Source organism: Homalodisca vitripennis, chromosome 6 (assembly GCF_021130785.1).
Source record: "Homalodisca vitripennis isolate AUS2020 chromosome 6, UT_GWSS_2.1, whole genome shotgun sequence".
Taxonomy (NCBI): Eukaryota; Metazoa; Arthropoda; class Insecta; order Hemiptera; family Cicadellidae; genus Homalodisca; species Homalodisca vitripennis.
The window spans coordinates 82,326,242-82,346,392 of NC_060212.1; the positions used below are offsets into that span (position 1 = coordinate 82,326,242).

At 29.5% G+C, this 20,151-nt stretch overlaps 1 protein-coding gene across 1 annotated transcript in view; it reads left to right on the plus strand.

Moving 5' to 3' along the window:
* The window catches only part of LOC124364476 (sex peptide receptor-like), a 70,340-nt gene that overhangs the window by 26,736 nt on the left and 23,453 nt on the right, over positions 1 to 20,151 (plus strand). Inside the window, exon 2 of the mRNA XM_046819995.1 lies at positions 19,052 to 19,174. Within this exon, the coding sequence (XP_046675951.1) occupies positions 19,052 to 19,174 (123 nt within the window). The remainder of the gene's footprint in view (positions 1 to 19,051; positions 19,175 to 20,151) is intronic.

Here is a 20,151-nt window from a genome sequence, read left to right on the forward strand (position 1 = left end):
AAGAGACACACGTGGTGGTTTGGTCAAACTATTAACAATCATTGACGTTCAACGATGAATATCGAGTTTTGTTATTTAACAAAGAAGTCAAAAATCCTGTATTGAGTTTTTCCATATAGATGCCCAAATTAGGCTTTTAATGTGACGCAATAAATTAATATATCAAATCTATATACTCGTATTTTAAATATACGAGAATAATTAAAAATCCGCTCCTGGGATACACTTCTGCAATTGGTTACTTTAAAATACAAGCAAATTACGTCACGGGACTAATTTTTTTTTATTTTTAGTGTAATAGAAAAAGCATTGTTTTATATACATGCTTCAGAAGCAATATTGCATAGAAATTCAGCTATGGATAAGGAAAGCTACATACTTATACGTGTCCTATTATTTATAAAATATTTTAATCGATTGAAGATTTAGAACAATGTTGTAAGGTATTGAAACGTGATAAAACGACATTAACATAATAAACATGACACGTACTAAAACTAAATGTATATTTTAAGTAATAAACGTGAATAGCGGAATCAATATTATCACTAAAACATTTTGTTATTTGAATATGACCTTTCTTTTATGGACTAATATTAGTTTTATTGATATTTTTTCAAGACACTACTATACATATTTTTCATGTGTTCCAAAATTTACTAATTTACTACATGATTTGTATCCACTATAACACAGGATAGAATGTTTTTTTAACAATTTCAAATATTGATCATTGTAATATCACTTTAAATTGTCTATAAAATATCTGCTATTAGACATATTTAGATAACAGTGTATGTAGAAGTTAGTTTAATTAAAAAAAATTAATTGAAAAATTATTTTCAGCATTGTAATAATAAATAATGTCATATTTTTAAAAATTGTGTACGGTTTAGAGTGATCTCTTTATTTTTTTCGTGTACTGTATTAAATACGATAATTTACGAGATGACGACGTATTAGGTATAAATATTTGAAATCTATTGACCGATTAATTTTGAAATACGATATGACTCAGAAAGTTTTAGATTGATCTAAAACCGTAGGTGTAACAAAAAGTAAAACACAAGGTCATTTATAGTTAGTTAAAAATGTTTTAGCTCAATCAAATATTTTTCGATGTTGTGTTTGTATATCTACTAAAATATTGTTAAGCATTAATCTAATAAATATTGTAAGCATTAGTATTTGCTATAATTTCATAATAAGATTTTGCTCTTTTGAGACAGTAAAATATCTGCGTAAACCAGATGAAGTTATGTTTGGCCTACTTGTCTCTGATGTCGATACGATGCACACAAAAAATTACGATCTCATTACGTGACCGAAAGTATATTTTTAATACTGAAATCATACCAATTACTGAGTACTATTATCAATAGAGAAATAAAATAGAGCTAAACTGAAAATTCGTACTGAATAGGCCCTACTCATAATAGTTACGTTTAGTTGCATGTAGGCCCGTTTTCTGTTTATATAGTACAGAAAGTTAAAACGTTTTATAGTTTACACTGTATAGTCGTAATAACATACGTTAATGTTTAATGTTCGTAGGCTTTAAAAGTAAATGCAAACATTGCAATAAGTTATTTAGCATTATAAAACAAGCTAGTTTTTCCAAATTTTTAACCAAAATGTGTTTAATAACACACTAGAAAGACTACTGGCAGTGGTATTTTGTTTTCTAAAAATTTGAAAAGGATTTGTTTCGAATATTAAAGTCTTACTTTACTAAACAACCCTCGTCCTGCCAGAGTTAGACGCTCTATAACCAAGTTTAACTTGACAAATAAATACCGTTGTTATCTGGAGTTTGGATCCAACCTGCACAGATTGAGATGCAGATCAGCTCTAAACTTGTTTATGGAAATACGAGTTTCCGTTCATTTTGGCTGCATTAACTACGTCTTAGAACAACACTGAGGTCCCCAATGTGTATTTCAAAAATAATTGAATGATTAATTTATTCTAACTGATTCACTATTTATTGGTATTGAAAAAAAATTCATATTCTATATTAAATATGATTTATCTCACTTTTGACTTATTACATGTGTATAATATACTATTTCAACTGTTTAACTGAAAAATAACTAACCTAACAGGAATGTTTAATAAGAGGACTTCTCATACCATATAGTGACAATTGAAAATACGAATTTCAAATCAAAGCTGCCATCTTCAGAATTGGCAACAAATCTAAAAATTTATGTAGTACGATACAATTTTGTATGCCGTTGAGTATATAAAACATGAATCTATGTACATTTATTTCTGCCAATTATCTTATTGGAATTTGGTTTTATCTGGTACCTCTTAATTGTGTTCTCAATACAGGTTTTAATGTGTTTGAAATCTCTAGTTTGAAACATTTCCAAGACAATAGATATCTACACACATATTGTTACGAGGAATATTAAATCCTGTACATGTTATGTAATGTTATATCTGCTAACATGATTATAATAACACTATGTCACGGAGATAAAGATGGTAGCCAAAAAACGAGTGGGTTTGTGCTAAGACGGCTATATTTCTATTTGTGCGGATAAAGACTTACATAGCGAAACTACAAAGACATATTTTTTATCACATTAGGAGTTGGTCGACAGTGAGTCTGGAGAAAAATTTTAAATGTCACAATTTGCTTTCTCGTAGCAAATATTGGTAATAAAACACATGTCTCAATACTGTGGAATAGCATGCAATCAAGTATATTGTTCTATTATGCAGGGATTGGTTAATGAAACTTGTTTCTACTGGCAACAATCAATTCAGGTATAATGATTATGTAAGTAGCTGTTCATTTCCATTCTGTGATGCTATACTGTTTAATTTATTATTGTGTATTATTGACATGTATAATAATTAATAATATGGCTACTCTATTGTAATACAACACGGTTAAATTAACTCATTTCATTAGCCCATAGGGGTATCAATATCACATATTGAAATTAGTGTCTTACAATATTTATTATGTATGCGACTTTCTCTTTGCAATCGTGGTTATCTTTATGAATAAAGTTAAAATTGTATTAATGTGCATTACAATTCTAAGTAACGACATGTACGATAAAGAAAATATACGTTGTTTACATAGAAATGACTCTTAAAGTTCTTTCTGTGGATCAGTTTGTTACTGAAAAGTATGGAGACAGACAGAGAACAAGATATAACTTTTTGCCAGCTCCTTGAGCGTCAGGCGTCGCTACTGATCATGCATTAGGGTTAAGTTCTACTAATATGCAAGTGAATGATAATCTTTAACGATGGTTATACTATATATATATATATATATATATATATATATATATATATATATATATATATATATATATACTATATATATATATATAATAGTAGAACATATTAGTAGTACATATTAGTTGAACTTAAACCTATACATAGTTTAACCCTCATTAAAGATTATCATTCGATTGGCAGGTGCACACGTTTTTCTACGGTAACAGTTATAAATTGTTATATGCAAGAGGTTTTTTGTCTACAGGGCATTTCAGGAAAGAAATAATACGATTATAATATAATAATCTTGGAACATTTAATTCGAGCTCAAAGAAACCTGTTACTACTATGTTGTACTATTATATTGTAATTTTGATTGCAGTAGTAATCAAAGTGTCACTTAATGTTTATAGTTACATTATTGCCTGTTTTAATGGTACAAGGTAACAGTTTGCACCACACCGTGCCTCGTAACAGACTTCACCAAGTTGTATGTAAAATTTTAAATCCATACATCTTATTTAGTTCTCTAGATGTCTTGTGGACAGATATGCAGAAATACTTACAACTATAAAGAAAAGAAGTATTTACATTGCGTCAAAAGGCAATATATAAATTTGTAAGGTTACTGAATGACAGGCATAAATGACGCTAAACTAATTTACATAGTCGAATTACCATGCAACACTTAAATTGTACGGACATAATATTACTCAAAATATCTTGACACAATAATTTAACATTATTGTTTCGTAATTTAGGTTTTCTTGGGGGTTTTAAATGAAAATTGAGGTAAGCTAGTTGGAGCGCTAAAATGTAAGAGTGCTAATATATCCACCTTATTTTAGCGTAGACAGATGTATGTAACATTTTCTTTTTACTCGATAAATAAAAGCCTAACCTGTTAAAATGTTAGATTATTGTACACAGTTTTTGAATGAATTTATTTCCTCATTAAATCATGGTTTAGATAAATTTTAATTCGTTTTTGAGATATCGTGCAGAAACTCTTAAAACTAGACAGATAAAAATGATATTATTACTAGCTGCAATATTGATATCCAATTACTGGCCAATGCCGTCCTATGATCATTACTAGGATAATCTAGAGCCCAAGAAAGGCTTACTCGCTTTTAATTGACGTTAATTTTAAGTAATCAATACTTACGTTATTTTATATAAATATTTATTTTAGCCTCGTGGAACTTTTTTTGGTTTTGTCTGTGGCAGAATACACTAGACTAGATTATTTTATAAATCTGTAAATTAAATATAAACATTATTTCGGGAAATAAAACATGAATGAAATGTACATGATAGCTTGCTATTTACAAATATTTGTGTATAGTACCAACCTAACAACATTCAACCACAGGACCAACCTGGGCTAAAAATATTGGTTTCGATTTTTAAAGAAGCACTCACAAATTTCAGGAATAATGTAATAAAAATTTAAACATACCCGTAACGTGTTGGAATGTATTTGATTTTTTTTTAATTCACAGAATAAAACAGACATATTGCAATATAAATTAGAAACACTTGTGTGCTAATAAGGTACTTAAATTCTCTTGTTATTAAACACCATCTAAACATTAACATATTGAAAGTAGTAATAATGTCAGAATATTTAGCTCCGATAATTACTCTAAGGTATGAGTACAGTCTGTATGACATTATGCTGGTTCTGGATGGCAGACTAGAGAGAATGAACGATACGAGAGCTATGTCAACAATTGAAACGCTTGACAGACTGCCATGTTATGGGATAAATGTGTAGTGTATCAGGTTCTGTGTGGGAGTGCTCATTAAACTAATAGCATACCGAAGTAATTATCTACACTTTAAGGCCATCATAACTAATACACTATTAGTATTATACATGTGAATCGTTGGAAACATATGCAATGCTTCGTAATGTAAATCATAAAATCAAAGATCCAATGCACAGATACCTCTTAAAGTTTATAGTCAAATTACTTAAAAACGCTCTAATTTATTCCAGAATAAAATATATTCCCAGTGACCGTTAGTTACAAGTGTTTATCATACTAGATCTAAAATGGTTATGCTTATCTATTCATTTTCAGTTATGAAATATCTATTAATTAGGTGAGAATCCCTGAGGAATTTTTTATTATATCTTTAATATTCGTTTATTTGCCTTCCAAGGCCATTATTTAAATATTTTACATTTTTGAAGTTTTTTTGGTATAGCTTATATGCCATTGATGCGTTACCTATTATATAATCATTTGAAATATATTTAACAAAGTTACAAATGGTACAACTAGGCACTTAATACAAAAATTATCTCCATTGAAAAATATGTTTATTTAATGTAAATCTCGTGATACATTTTGCATTAATTAATAATGCAGTTCTTTAAAAATGCATATATGGTATGAATAATAAACAGTATTTAAAGATAATATATTTGACATAATCTCCTGAACTTACCTTGTATTACTTTAATATCCAAAATATTATTAGTGTGAAATTTATTTTATACATTATTTAGTATAAATGAGTGGTTCTAAAATAAGGAAAAAACCTTTACGTTTATTGTTAAAACCTATCGCCATCTAAATAACATTTTTGTATTAAAATTAAACATGTGAAATTCGGGTCATACCTATTTTCCAGTCAAACTAAATAAAAATCCAATGAAAATCCTTTATATCTGGTTCTGTTTAGAAAGCATGAATTGGTGAGAAGTGTGGAGCATGGTTCTTAAACTGATATATCAATGATACATTTCTTTCAGACTTCACTTCCGGTTATATGGAGTTGGCGTAACAGAGTGCACTGACACATTATACCTCAACCCCATCCTTCCTGCTTACTCATCCGGAACCACATTTACTTAGTCGCCAGATAAAAAATGCTTATATTTTTTATACAAATATGTGATACAAATGTGTCTTCGAACGAGTCAACTTTACACGGTTTTTATTACGGTCAGTATCACTTATCATTGTCTTATATATTAAATACTTTCTTTCAATATAATTACTATAATTATAACTAATTTTTATGCTGATCGTCAACTCTATAGGTTTTATTCGTTCCAGGGGTATTAGATCTAATTGTCCCCGTCGACTTTGCGTAATCGAATATTGGAATAGTTCTAATCTTTTCTGCTTAACTTGAAACTTTATCAATTACTGCTATTGACTGAATCTACTGTTATTGTAAATAAAGCTATAAAATAAATACTCTATTCCTGAGTGTTATAGAATTCCAGTTTCCAAATCTGATTGTCTAGAAACATGTTGTTATCGAAATATTAAAACTAAATTTTAGCATTCCTCGAATCCTTGGTTCATTACCGTATTTATTTTCCCCAACTTGAGTTTAGTTGTAATTGTTGGCTTGAGAATAATTTTGGCATTTCCAACTGTTATTAGACTTCCAGACTCCCTGCCTTTGGTAACATTTAAATAAACGGTTGTCATAAAAGTTATAACAATGTGTTCATCTGAGAGTACCACGATGAGAATATTTATTCGCACTACATAAAATGTTCTATTAGAATATTTGCTGTTCCAGAAAAGCTGTTCGGAGTAATAAATTAGTATCGTCATGACAAAGATTATGAGTACAGCATCATAAAATTCAGGCATGTTAATAAATCCTAACGAGGTTCAAAGCTATTTTATTTCAAATTTTCAATCATAGCCACCATATATCTCAATTTTTGGACTGTGTTAGGGGCATAAAGAACTGAAAAAGTTGTCCTATTATAAATGGTGAGGCCGGTAAATAAAGTAAAAAAATTTCAGTGTCAAGTATTTTTATCCAAAGGTTTTTTCAAATGAACTTAAGCCTTTATTTTAACTTAAAACGTACCAAGGTTAAAGATTTACCTTCTTTAGCACTTCTCATTGTAATATAAAGTTACCATGCAAATAAATGTTTACCTTTTCTATCAATATTATGTAAGTGACAACGAAAATATGCTAAATCAGTATTGTTCATATGATCTACCAGAAAGAAATATCATGTAAATTATTTAAATAATCAAATGATCAGTACAAAAGAAAATAATGCAATTTTAATAATACTTACCTACGATTATAAATCAATTTGTGACAGAGATGGAGGCTTACGGTGTTCATCCCTCAAAGCTGGGCCTTAAAAGCTATTGGTACAGGTGTACAGTTACGTCCGGATATGAGGAATTTGTACCTATTACTTTAAATCTCACTTAGGGATTCTATAAAGTTATATGCTGTATATAAAACTAATATTTTGAAAATATATTTATTGTTTGTCAACATTTATGATTCAGCCAAAATGGTTCATCTTGTAATACTTAAATTGTGTACTGGATTGAGATAATGCAAGGCAATCCTCCTAACAAATACATCGTTAGGTATTGTTTTCAAAACTAAAATGTTATTTACAAAGTTTTACAGTTAAATACAATCCACTGGTGAACAACTGCAGAAAGTAAATGAGTTATTTAGTCTGCGGCAGAATACATCTAAGTCATGATAAAACGCACACTTGTGTGACAAGGAAAATGTAGCAACTGTAACATTTTTTCTGTAAATGTTGTAGTGGACAATTAAACACTTTTTTAATAACTGAAAATATTTCTTGCTGAAAATTAAGAAGACTGGTACAGGATCTCAGGCTTTAACTTGATAATAATTATAGGATTTAAGTGAAGGTTACGAAATAAAAACATTTAGGGCATCTAACGGTAGCAATAAATATTTGTAAGGTTTTTTACACAATTTTACGCCTACACCTGAAGTTAGAATAAGAATTTCTTGATATCACACTGATATATATATATATATATATATATATATATATATATATATATATATATAAATTGTACTCTTGTGTTCATAACATGTAGCATAGCTAGGCTTCTAAGAGCCGGGGGATTAGAAGCTAGAATCTTCTGGATTTCAACAGTTCATACCCTCTGTGATATATTGATATCAGTAGTATTAAAAAATCTAGAAGGTTCTGAGAATTTTAAGACCTTCCATTACGCGTTAGCCATTTTAACAGTTCAAGATTTTACACAGCTTTAATAATGTTTCGCCACAAGGCGATCCGTAAAACTAATAATATTGTTTTAATACTTACCATTTTATCGTTAAACTATGTCTTATGAGATAATAAATGTCAAATTTAAGTTAAGAGCATAAACTCGCGTATAGACTTTGCTAAAATATCCCACGGAATGGTTGTGTTAGTTAATGAATTTCGTCTTGTTCCATCGGCGGAAGGGTATGCATTCGAACAAAACAGTTTACTACTTTTAGCAGTGAAGAACAAAAAGGGTCATGTTATTCGTATAAGGCAATAATGATCATAATTTGATTTACATATCTCTAATCCGTATAATCTGCTCTAGTGTTTTCCTTTCTTATTTTAATTTTATCATGTATCGTATTATGAAGGTTTATCAGTCTATTAAAAGAAGATAAAACCGTGGTACAAATCGTGCAAGAGTGGCATTGAATGTACACAAAGGTAAATAAATTTTATATGGGATATTTCTGTCGCGCGATATTGGAAAACTATATATTTTATGGCACAGCAGCGACACGGTGGCCGGCCACTGGGGTTTATCTGTAAGTCACTGATCATGACTGCCTTTTGTTGTGTCGTTGGTACATTGAATACGTAACGTAACGAGACATGTCTATTCTTTAAACTGATGTCGAAATTAAGTATTTACATAAAAGTACTGCATCTTTTAATGTATGGTGAAAGTCATGTCTTACTATTTTCATTTTCACGTAACTATCTGGGTGTTTAACTGTGTACTACAGAAATATTATATTTTAATTATGATTATATAGAACTGAAATGACGTGTTCAACATGTAAGTGCTTTAGAACTTTCACGTTAAATTCTCAAGATATGGAACAATATGACTAAGAAAATCCGATTAACTGATATATAAAACGCTAAAAATGTATGCTTGTTGTAAACAATTTTATATTACACATTTACTATTATATTATTCTATTTATCATTCAAACACTAATCAATTTTTTAACAGTTACAGTACATAAACACACATTAATTGATGGAAAATCTACAACAACAAAAACTAAAACTCCAATTTAAGTAGAATATTGCCTTATTCATGAGAAATTGGAGAAGAGAGAAGAATATTGGCAGGACTGTCTTGTGGTGCTCGGCGGGGATCAGCCTGAAAGGGAACTGACAACAATAGATTGTTGGAGAGCTCATTGTCGGCGGTGATGCTGCGTTATGTCATTCAGCAGAATCTATGATCAAAAGGGTTTATCAGACACTAGCTGTTACCCGCGGCTTCGCACACAATCTTTAGAAAAGTCCTTATATTACTTAGTAAAAGCAATTATGCGCGATTAGCCGCGAGTAACAGCTAGTTCGTCAATACATTCGTAGTATTTTATAACGAAAACTCTTGATTTTCAATAAAATACCAATTACAACCAGATACCCAGTTACCCACGGCTTCGCACGCCATTTCCTGCAGAAATATTGGGACATAGGAGGCATATTTCTTTTGAACGTCCTTATTACCCTTCTGAGATAAATAGTCACTGAAAGATACTCCAAGCTCATGAACTATTTAAGATTTAAATTTTAAAACAGTCTCAATATGCACTTGTGAAATAACTGGAATTTTTCTCTAATATTCTATGATTTTTGTATACATTTGAACTATATTAGCCCAGCGTGAGCAGAAGTCAAAAGTCGAATTCATTTGCACACATACGATGTAATAAATGATGGCGCTCAATGTAATTTTAAAACGAAAATAGGCATATATTAGGTACATATTATTACAGTCTAATGATTATGAGCTCCAGATGTTTAACGAAATTGCGTATGGTTTTTATTTTATTGAAACAAAATTTGCTGATTCTCTTAAGCTTACTTTATGCTTTTAAACTATAAATGTAAAGAAATTTAAAATCGTAATTAAATTATATAAACATATTTGTTTGTCGCATTATATATGTTTACAAAAAACAGCTGATTAAATTTGAACAGGCTCTTTCACTTAATAACATATGTTTGCTGCAATGCATTTCTTACGGGTATTTCCGTAACTTTTAGAGACCAGTGGGGCGGAATCCTGAATCGGGAACGGGATAAAAAGTATCCTATGTCCTTCTCCCAGTCCTTAGCTACCTCCCTACCAATTTTCAGCCAAATCGGTTCAGCCGTTTTTGAGTTATAAATAGTGTAACTAACACGACTTTCTTTTATCTATATATATAAAAATGAATGTTTGTATGTTTGTCCTTTATGGAATCGTGAACTATTGGACCGATCATGATGAAAATTTGTACGTATATGTATTTTTCCACGGAGAAGGTTTATAAGCTATGCCCATCCCTTTCCCGATTCAGGATTCCGCCCCACTGGTTACAGAAATACCCATAAGAAATGCATTGCAGCAAACATATGTTAACGTCTTTTCAAATTTTTAATCAGCTGTTCTTTGTAAACATATATTACACTTATAGTTTTAAAGCATAGAGTAAGCTTAAGAGAAACGACAAATTTTGTTTTAAACTGTTTTTGCAATCACTGTTAAACATAGACTTTACTATCCAGATAATACAATTCAAATTTGACGTAAAAATTCACCTTTAACTGCAATATTTATTTAATATAAACCATGCTCATGCTTGATCAGAAGAGTAATGCAGATATCATAATTACTATCTTACGTTGGCTACAAATATAAAGAATGTTATAAAATCAACCTTAGTTGTTTTTTTTTGACAGAAGTATGGTTCTCAAAACTCCGTGTGTACATATTCTCTCGATCGAGACAACAAAGCAAGCTCAATCGTGGCATTGGAGATATAACTAATTTAATCTAAAATTTATTATAGTAAAAAAAAAATTTACTAAGTAATATAAGGACTTCGGTTCTTAAGATTTGCGTGCGAAGCCGTGGGTAACAGCTAGATAGAGGCAGGAATATGGTACATACCTTCATAATACGCCCAAGAGGCTCACGATGGAACGACTATCAATTATCTCAGCAATGTTTAGAATGTGATAGAAAAAGAATAAGTGAATATAGTGTACTGTTTTCAACGGGAAATTGCGTGCGAAGCCGCGGGCAACTTTTGCAAAAAATTATTGAAATGCGCAGCAAAGCGCGCCGGGCCCGCTAGTATATATATAGATTAATGCTGGTCATAATATAGTAATAACCATAAATGTTTCGAAGAAGTTTTCTACAGACATGTGATGCTATTATTCCGTAGTCTTGATAATCGTTATGCAATCTGGGTGGACACCCGGGTGGATGCTTCTATGATGCGGTTACTTTATATATCATACGAATGATATTAAACATTCAGTTTGTCCTCTATATATTTTAGGCATTTTTAGACATACACCAAAAATCTATGTCCTGAAATGTTTCATAGATCCAAATCTATTTAATTAATACGAAATATATGAAAATACGTGACAATATTGTATTATACCCTTTGGAGCGCAATTATAATGTTATACAGGATACAAAACTAGTATTAGTAATTACTAGCATAACTGAAGTTGCTTGAAAATGTGAGAATTGTTTGCAAATAACTTAGCGAGCCAGAATATATCACTTGCTCGTATTATATTTATGTCAAAAGTCATTCCCTTGTCAAAATGGTGTCGCATGACCTTTTAGAACAATGGGTAATGTGTCGCTATCTCTTTATGTCGAAACCATTATATGAGACTCAAAGGTCAGGACGTTTAGCAACGTTTCATTAAACGTAAATTATTATAGTTCTAAAGATTTTATAGCCCTTTGGCAACAAAGTAAGGAATAAAAAGTAGCTAGGAATTTTAAAACCTTCGATAAATTTATGTTAATACAAGGTAAGAGAACGACACATTACCTGGTGCGTAACGGGCTTCGCAAGGGTTTGTTACGTAATTTAAAATCGAAAGCTCATTCATTATCGTGATGTTTCGTGGACAGATAGACATACAGAATATTCATAAAATAAAGATATTTTTACATCCCTATTGCTGACAAAATTGAAATTGTGACAGCCAATTGAGTCTCTGTGCTTGAATTCAATGACGATCAGCCAAATCGCATAGTTGGGCGTGAGCCATCATTGAAATAATTGCTGTATACTTAATGAAAAAATAAGGCAACATTAATTTAATATATACAAATGAAATCTTTCTTGAGATATCTTACCACATATTACATTCTCATTTTGGTTCATAAACAAGATTTCGTACCAGTATGGGTGATTATTACGTAAGGTAGTACAACATAAAGAATGTACTGCGATGAAAACTTGTCATTGACTTTTAATGTTTTTCCCAATATATTTGTTTACACATGTCACGTGTTACTAAACTGCGTACCTCAAATAATATATGAAGCTTCCTTTCCTTACAGACGACTCGAGAACCGATATTAGTTTTCTATCCAAAAAAATCACACTCATTTCACATGGTTTTTATGTAAATAGTAGATAAAACTGAATTTGTCTTATAAAAAATACAAAGAATAAACCATTTATATCTTCCCGTCGATACGTATCTTTTCTAAAATATGTTTTACTCATATATTAAATGTAAAATACATTTTTAATTGTAGTACTTTTGTGTCATTATAAAATATGATGGCAATCAAAATTATTTCTAGTTGGAAAATACCGTATCTAATACTACTTTTCATACTGCATCACTAACATTCCTCACAAATAAACTCTACTGTAAATACATTCACTTCAAAAATGAATAATGTTTAGTATAACTTTAAAATGAACTCAATAAAATCCGGAATGCATTATACATGCAAATATAGGAAATATATTACTTTCGTCTTCATTATAAAGAAACATAAATATAAATTTTAATGTTTTCTAGATTACTTCTATCGTGAAAAACTTTTAGATATTCTTTAATCACAAATGTCATGGTAAATAAAGTAATAAAGCTTTTGTTGGCGAAAAATTACCTACTTTTTCTGACTGGGCAGTAATTAATATTAAATAAAATTTCATAGATTGGTCTAGTAACTTTATTTAAAGAAAAGAGTATAGAATAAACATCTTTACGGTAAATGAAATATCTTTTTATATATCATTTTACTAAAGGTAGAGTTGCTGTTGGCAATAATCGTACCCAACAACAAGCGTTATTGCTTCTGTCTCTTACTAAGCAGTCACGGGTATCATTATCGTTAACCGCGTGCAGTTACCATACTCCGTTAATTCTGAATTGATACATTATCAGAATATTTTATTACTCAAGATACTATTCCGATTATTGCATTCTGTATATTTTGTGAAATCTGTCTATGGACGTTGAAATACGTAGTTTAAATTTAATTCTACTCCATTTAATAGCATTGTAGTAATTTAAGGGTTCATGAATGAATATAAATTAATTTACTATCTAATAAAGTAGGTATTTAAAATGAATTAAGTTGTCGATTTGGAGTTAATTATCATTTTAATGTAAGAATGATATAACTAGAATATATACAAGGTGTTACTATTTTACTGTTAAATGTTTTCCTTCTATTAAATCGTTCAATACACAAATAACTTATCTTTTTCTTCAAAGTATATTATATTGCTGTTATTATTGATTTAAAAAAGTTTGTAGTTGATTTATTTTCCTGTAGATTCAAGAAAACAGTTTTTTGTGTGTTAGCATTAAAGAAATATCACAAACATTTTCCCTTGGCTATTAAGCGTAAGTTTAATATGAAAGAATGTAAAAGTAACAACACACACACACACACACACACACACACACACACACACACACACACACACACACACACACACACACACACACACACACACACACACACACACATATATAGATATATATATATATATATATATATATATCATATATAAAAAATATCATATATATACTTACATTATTATTTTATTTATTTCAAACCTCTTTTATGAAAACTAAACTAAACACATTAGAATAAACAATACATGACCGGTATGAACAACTAAACTCAATGTTGCCCATTCTGGGATATTTGAAGATCCTATACTAGTTATTAAACTGTACTTGTTTGCTTCTGGATTTAGGTGAAAATACACTGTATCAGATGGAAAATTTAAAATAAATAATGCATTTTGTTTTGAAAAAGTATCAGTGACATTTTAAACTAACTGTATTACCTCCTACATGTCAATTTATTTTTAGTATTTATCTATATCGCTGACCTCACTACTTGTAAAAGAGGTCAGTGTAATTTTTCTATCATTGTTAAGTTAATTCTATGTTGTAAGTTTATAGGAAAATAAATCATTTATTATCATATTTTATAACAAATTTATAATGTAAAAAATATAATGTATTAGAATTAAATTTTATTGTATTGAAGTATACGATCTACTTAATTTGTATGCTTGAATATAAATTCAGCATTTGATTATAGAAATAAATACGAATGTTTGAAAACAAGAACGGTTATACTATTCCATAAATCTCTTGAGTGTTACTCTACATTAACATATTTAAGTGTTTCCGATGGAAGAGTGAAAAAAATTCATGCAAATCACAACATAGAGTAATTATAATAAGTTTATTAAGAAACAATTTTGAGTTGCTCATATTAGTTGAAATTAAACATTTATATATGTGTTGAATATTTTACAATTGTAATGGCTAGGAACTGTATTCTACGATAGAATCTTTAATGAAATAATTGTATGAACTAAAAAAAGAGATATTAAAAATGAAACTTCTTTAGATTTTCTTAAGATTAACTTATTTTATTTGTAACAATTAATCAACACTCAGAACTTTATTCCTATATTTGTTTCATTTCGAAGATATCTAACTGCAAAACGTTCATGTTGAACATATGCTTTACACTTACAACTAATTCATGCCTTAAACTTAATCAAATATCTTAACAATTTACCTGTTATGAAGAAATAGTTAAGTGTATATTGTTAGGCTGTATACATTTCGGCTAAATTGTTTTATTTTCTATCTTAAATGAAGTTTACATTTAAAATCAGATTTCTTGAAAATTTAGACAGTATATGCCTAAACATGTTATGTAATTTACGAATTACTTTAATTAAAACTGATAAAGCAGTAATAATTTAAGGTTATAATTATTTTTAAGTTCGTAATTCCATTAAAATTGACAAATAACCTGTTTTAACTGTTTCGTTTAATGGTTAGTCCTTAAAACTTCAATAGAAAACTGTAAAGCTTTAGGAGCTGCTCACAATATTTACTTACAATTTGTGCACTTCCATATATAATATATGTGGTCTAAGAACTCTAAACTAAACAGCAAGATTATCCAAAAATCTATTGAAAAAAATATCATTAATTTTTGACACGTAATATTGAAATTACAGTACTTACTAGGCAGTAATTATTTCTTTATGTTCTTGAAAATGCTGGACGGCACTTGTCAAAAGGCTCATCTAACGCAAATAAATGTAAAAAAAGTAAAGATGTCTTATTTTACCAGGTGAAGTTAGGGCTAAGAAAACCCTCTCTAACACTTAACCTGGGGATCAACGGCTTAAAGGTGACTTCCGAACCAGCACCAATGGCCACCAATGGCCGAACCACCCTAAAGGACAGGATCGCTCAGCGGTCACCCATCCAAACAGCAGCCATGCTCGACGTTACTTGATATGCTTATCTTGCGATAACCGTGATACCCGCTACACTACACCATTGGCAAATGTCTACTATATAACAATTTAAATGTGTAAATAACATGTTGTTTTTTCTCAGTACAAACTATATGTGAATTTTTTTTTTAAGTTTGGATAAGTCTAATTAAATCTCTAATATATGAAATCTACAAAGTAGGCAATAATAGAATTACGAGATTAAATGTGTTCGATATCTAATATTTATTTTAGTAGGAAATTAAAATTACCACACAATTAATATATACAAATAAATAATTCTATTTACAATATCAAGTTCCGTGAAGCATCTGTTCTAAAAAATGTAATATCCTAATGAAATAAATTTTTAAATTATGGTTCATCATCTCCTAACCAATGATTAAAATAAAGCTTTAATATTTCAAAAATGTTTACTCAGAGTAAAATTGAAAATTTACATTTTCGATACCTAATTAAAAAATTAATTATTTACACATTTTCAAGTTATTTTTCTAAATCAATACTTATGACGATTTTTAAAACTAAGAATTACTACACTTTAATATATAAGGTACTAAATATACTATATATGACAACTTGTTCCAAAAACCACAGAAACCATGAAATAGAGGAATCTTGTCTGTTGATACATTGCTGTTCTGTTTCAATGCTCGGCTGCTTCTCGAGTCAACAATTTACCTCAGGATTCACGCTTCAATAATCTTCAATGTTTCTCCTACGAGAGATTCCCACAAACAACTCCTCTTCTACGTTTAACGGTGGAGTGAATCTTTCAGAACACACTCAGCATTATTCTTAATGTTCACACACTCACTAGTTAGTAATACAACGACAAATAAAATAAATAAACCGGTGAATAACTAATAAATGTTTACGCATGTTACCATTGATGTAGAATTCATGTTAAATATATTTTTCAAATGACACATATTGCAGCGAATTATATTCCTAATAAATTTACTGCTGTGTAATTGGTATTAAAACAAGTTTTAATTCCTTTATTGGACAAAACGGTTTATTTTCATTTAAAAAGTGGTGAGTGTAAACAGTTAAACTAAACTACACAAAGAGTACAAACTTGAAAATTGTGTTTTAATGTAGGTTTATTGACCTAATATATTTTTGGATAATCAATCAAAACACGAGTATATCGTATATCATGTAGAAGAATCTTGTAAATAAAATACTATGCATCAATCGTCCTACATTTTTCTGTTATTTGGGAATAAATGTTTAGCATAATTTACTGACAAATGCACATTTACAAAACAACGAGCAAGCTTAAAGAGTGATAAATGTAGGACAAGTTAACTACCACATGTCATGCGATCCACCAATTCTATCACATACACCATATATCCCCTTTATCCTTAAATATGAAACATTTAAGCTTACCACTGTTAATACCAAAATGAAAGTTTTAGTTACATGTAATAGTTTTATTACAAATTATTTTATTTCTTCCTAATGGAAACGTAGACAAACGTATAGATCTGTGTCCACTATTTTATGAAATAAACTCTATAAATTTATAACCCTTTGGTACGTAACATTGCTATTTATTAGTTTGCAACTGTCGTAAGCACCGTCATTTTAACCTTAAAAGTTGCGTTATTAGATTAGTATAAATATTTTATAATAAATACTGACTAATAAATACCTACAGTTAATAAATGACAAAAAACCGCATAAATTTGAATTATATGCCATAGTAACACGTATAGCGTAGCTGCAGCAACACATACAACATCATACATTTGAAACTCATCTCTTAGACTATTGAAAATCGCAATAATATGCAATTAGAGTATATTATGCATGTGTAAAAATATTCCGAGCATGACTGAATCTTTAAACACTGTAAGTATTTTTACTCTTCTTATGAGAAGCTATGATACGTACAGAGTAAAACATATGTTGTCTTATTCAAGCTAAAAAGACTACCAAAGTAATTTACCAGGACTTTTCTGTACTATTTCACACAGAATTCCAAATTGAAACACACCCACCGTAAACCAAATGTGTAAAAAGAAAGTATATCTACAACGTAAGATAGTGTGTAATATTCACTGTTTTGTACTACTGCAATTTAATCATAGGTGAAACCCAATTCCACCCATTCAATATGTTCCGCTAATATAAATACTTACGACTTTTACTCATGTGTTTTAAAATTAGACTTTTATGACAACAAAAAGTTTTAATTCATATTTTAACAGTTAACTTCTCTAGGAGATGTGCACAAGATTTTCTAATTGAAAATTGCAAGTTATCTGATTGTATTAGTTCTACGGAAACACTTGACGATATTGAACTATAAATTATTTGGTTTGCAGATCTCATTGGACAAAGTCATAGATGGTGTGATCTTCACAATATCCATAATGCATTAACCACATGATTCTGATAAAAATTTTAGCTTATACATGTATCAAACAACAACAAAATATTTATACATGTGTTGTCTCATTATCCTGTATGTACATTCATGTACTTAGTATAATGTAATTAATTATAATCAGTCTAGGTGATGTCTGAAATGTTACAATCAACAAAAGAATTAGTTCCTTCTTGTGAAAGATCTTAGAGGATTAAAAATAAACAACTTATAATGTAGTACAGAAAGCATCGAACAAAATCTCATAAAACATAATATTATTCAAAAACATATGACTAATAATTATTGGAGAATTTTGCGTTTCTTACAAAGAAATGGTAAGATAATTTCTAATTAAGTTATTACGTTTCGGTAAACTATTAAATCCATAAAAAATTAGAAACCTAACACTTTACACGCAGTGAAAAATACTTTATTAAGAATAACCACATACTAATGTAGAATTCACTAAGGATTTGATAATTTTTTTTCTATAATATTGTATTGAATACAAATAGCTACTTTATAATTTAAAACACTCTTCTGAGGTAGTGTAGGGAGTACTATGCATACATTTACTATTTATATTATGGTTGAATTATAAAAGAAAGATATTTGAAATTCTTAGTACTTTACGTTTAATGCAAAATAATTACATTGGATCATTATGATAACTTTATTTCAGTAGATTTATGTTTTATCAGTAGGATTGTTCGGAGAGCCACTATAAATCAACAAAGCTTTCTATAATGTATTATGGTAGTATGTTATTTTCCAGGTTCAAAGAGCCAAGACAAGATGGAGGTTACGGAGTTAGTGGAGTTCTCGAACCTGACCACTAATCTCATCAATAACTTGACGGATGATTGGAACCTGACGTTACCGACTCTTGCACCCAATGGTATCTAAATAATTACATTGGATAACTTTTATGTAAAACTAAAATATTATTAAAATTAGGACTTTTTACTGAACGATGATGGCCAATAAATGGCGGGTAATATTTATAAAAATGGCTCATTGCAGTCTGTTTCTCCTTTTAGTTTTTCTGTCTCGTTAGGCCGTCTTCTTTTATGTACGAGATGCTTTCTACCCTACTATGGGATAAGGATGTTTTTTCCAAAAGCAGTATCCACAAGCTTCCAGTTTGTTTAAAGTGTCAGTAGTATAAGTTGGGATATTTTCTAAAACTAATGTTCCTATTTTTAATTCTCCTTTTATAAATATTTTATATCAGGTTTTAGTTCTTACCATCAGGACGCCTAAGGAACCGTAATGCGTATTGTCTTATTTAAGCAAAAAAAGACTATCAAAGTTATTTACCTGTGCTATTTCACACATAATTGAAGGACTGCTTTTGTACAGCAAAAATGTACTATATTTATAGATTCCAAATTAACTTTAACTAGTCGTTAGTTACGGATGGAATTGATAATCGACCAATCTAGATAGTTTTATGATTTTAATATAAATACGGTTGAATGAAGTACCAATTTAATCAACTAATATGGTGTCACATATCTTTGTAAAATTGTACAAAATAAATTTCATACTCTTAGATGTATACTGATGTAAAAAGGAAAAAAAATTAACAACTTTCAATTAAATATTAATATCCGAATTAAAAAATACTTCCAAATAAACCACGTTAAGTACGGTAAAATATAAAAGATTTTTTGTCTCCATATCTAAATTTATTACTAAGCTTCATCATGAAAAGGTTTATTCTATTTTAGTGGGCATTTGTAGTTTTTTATTATTTATATTTTTAATGGGTGTTAAATCACAATGAGAAACTGAAAGGGAGGGGGGGGGGCAGAACAAAAATACCTTAACAACCTTAGATGTCGGGTACATATAATAATAGTACTGATTTTG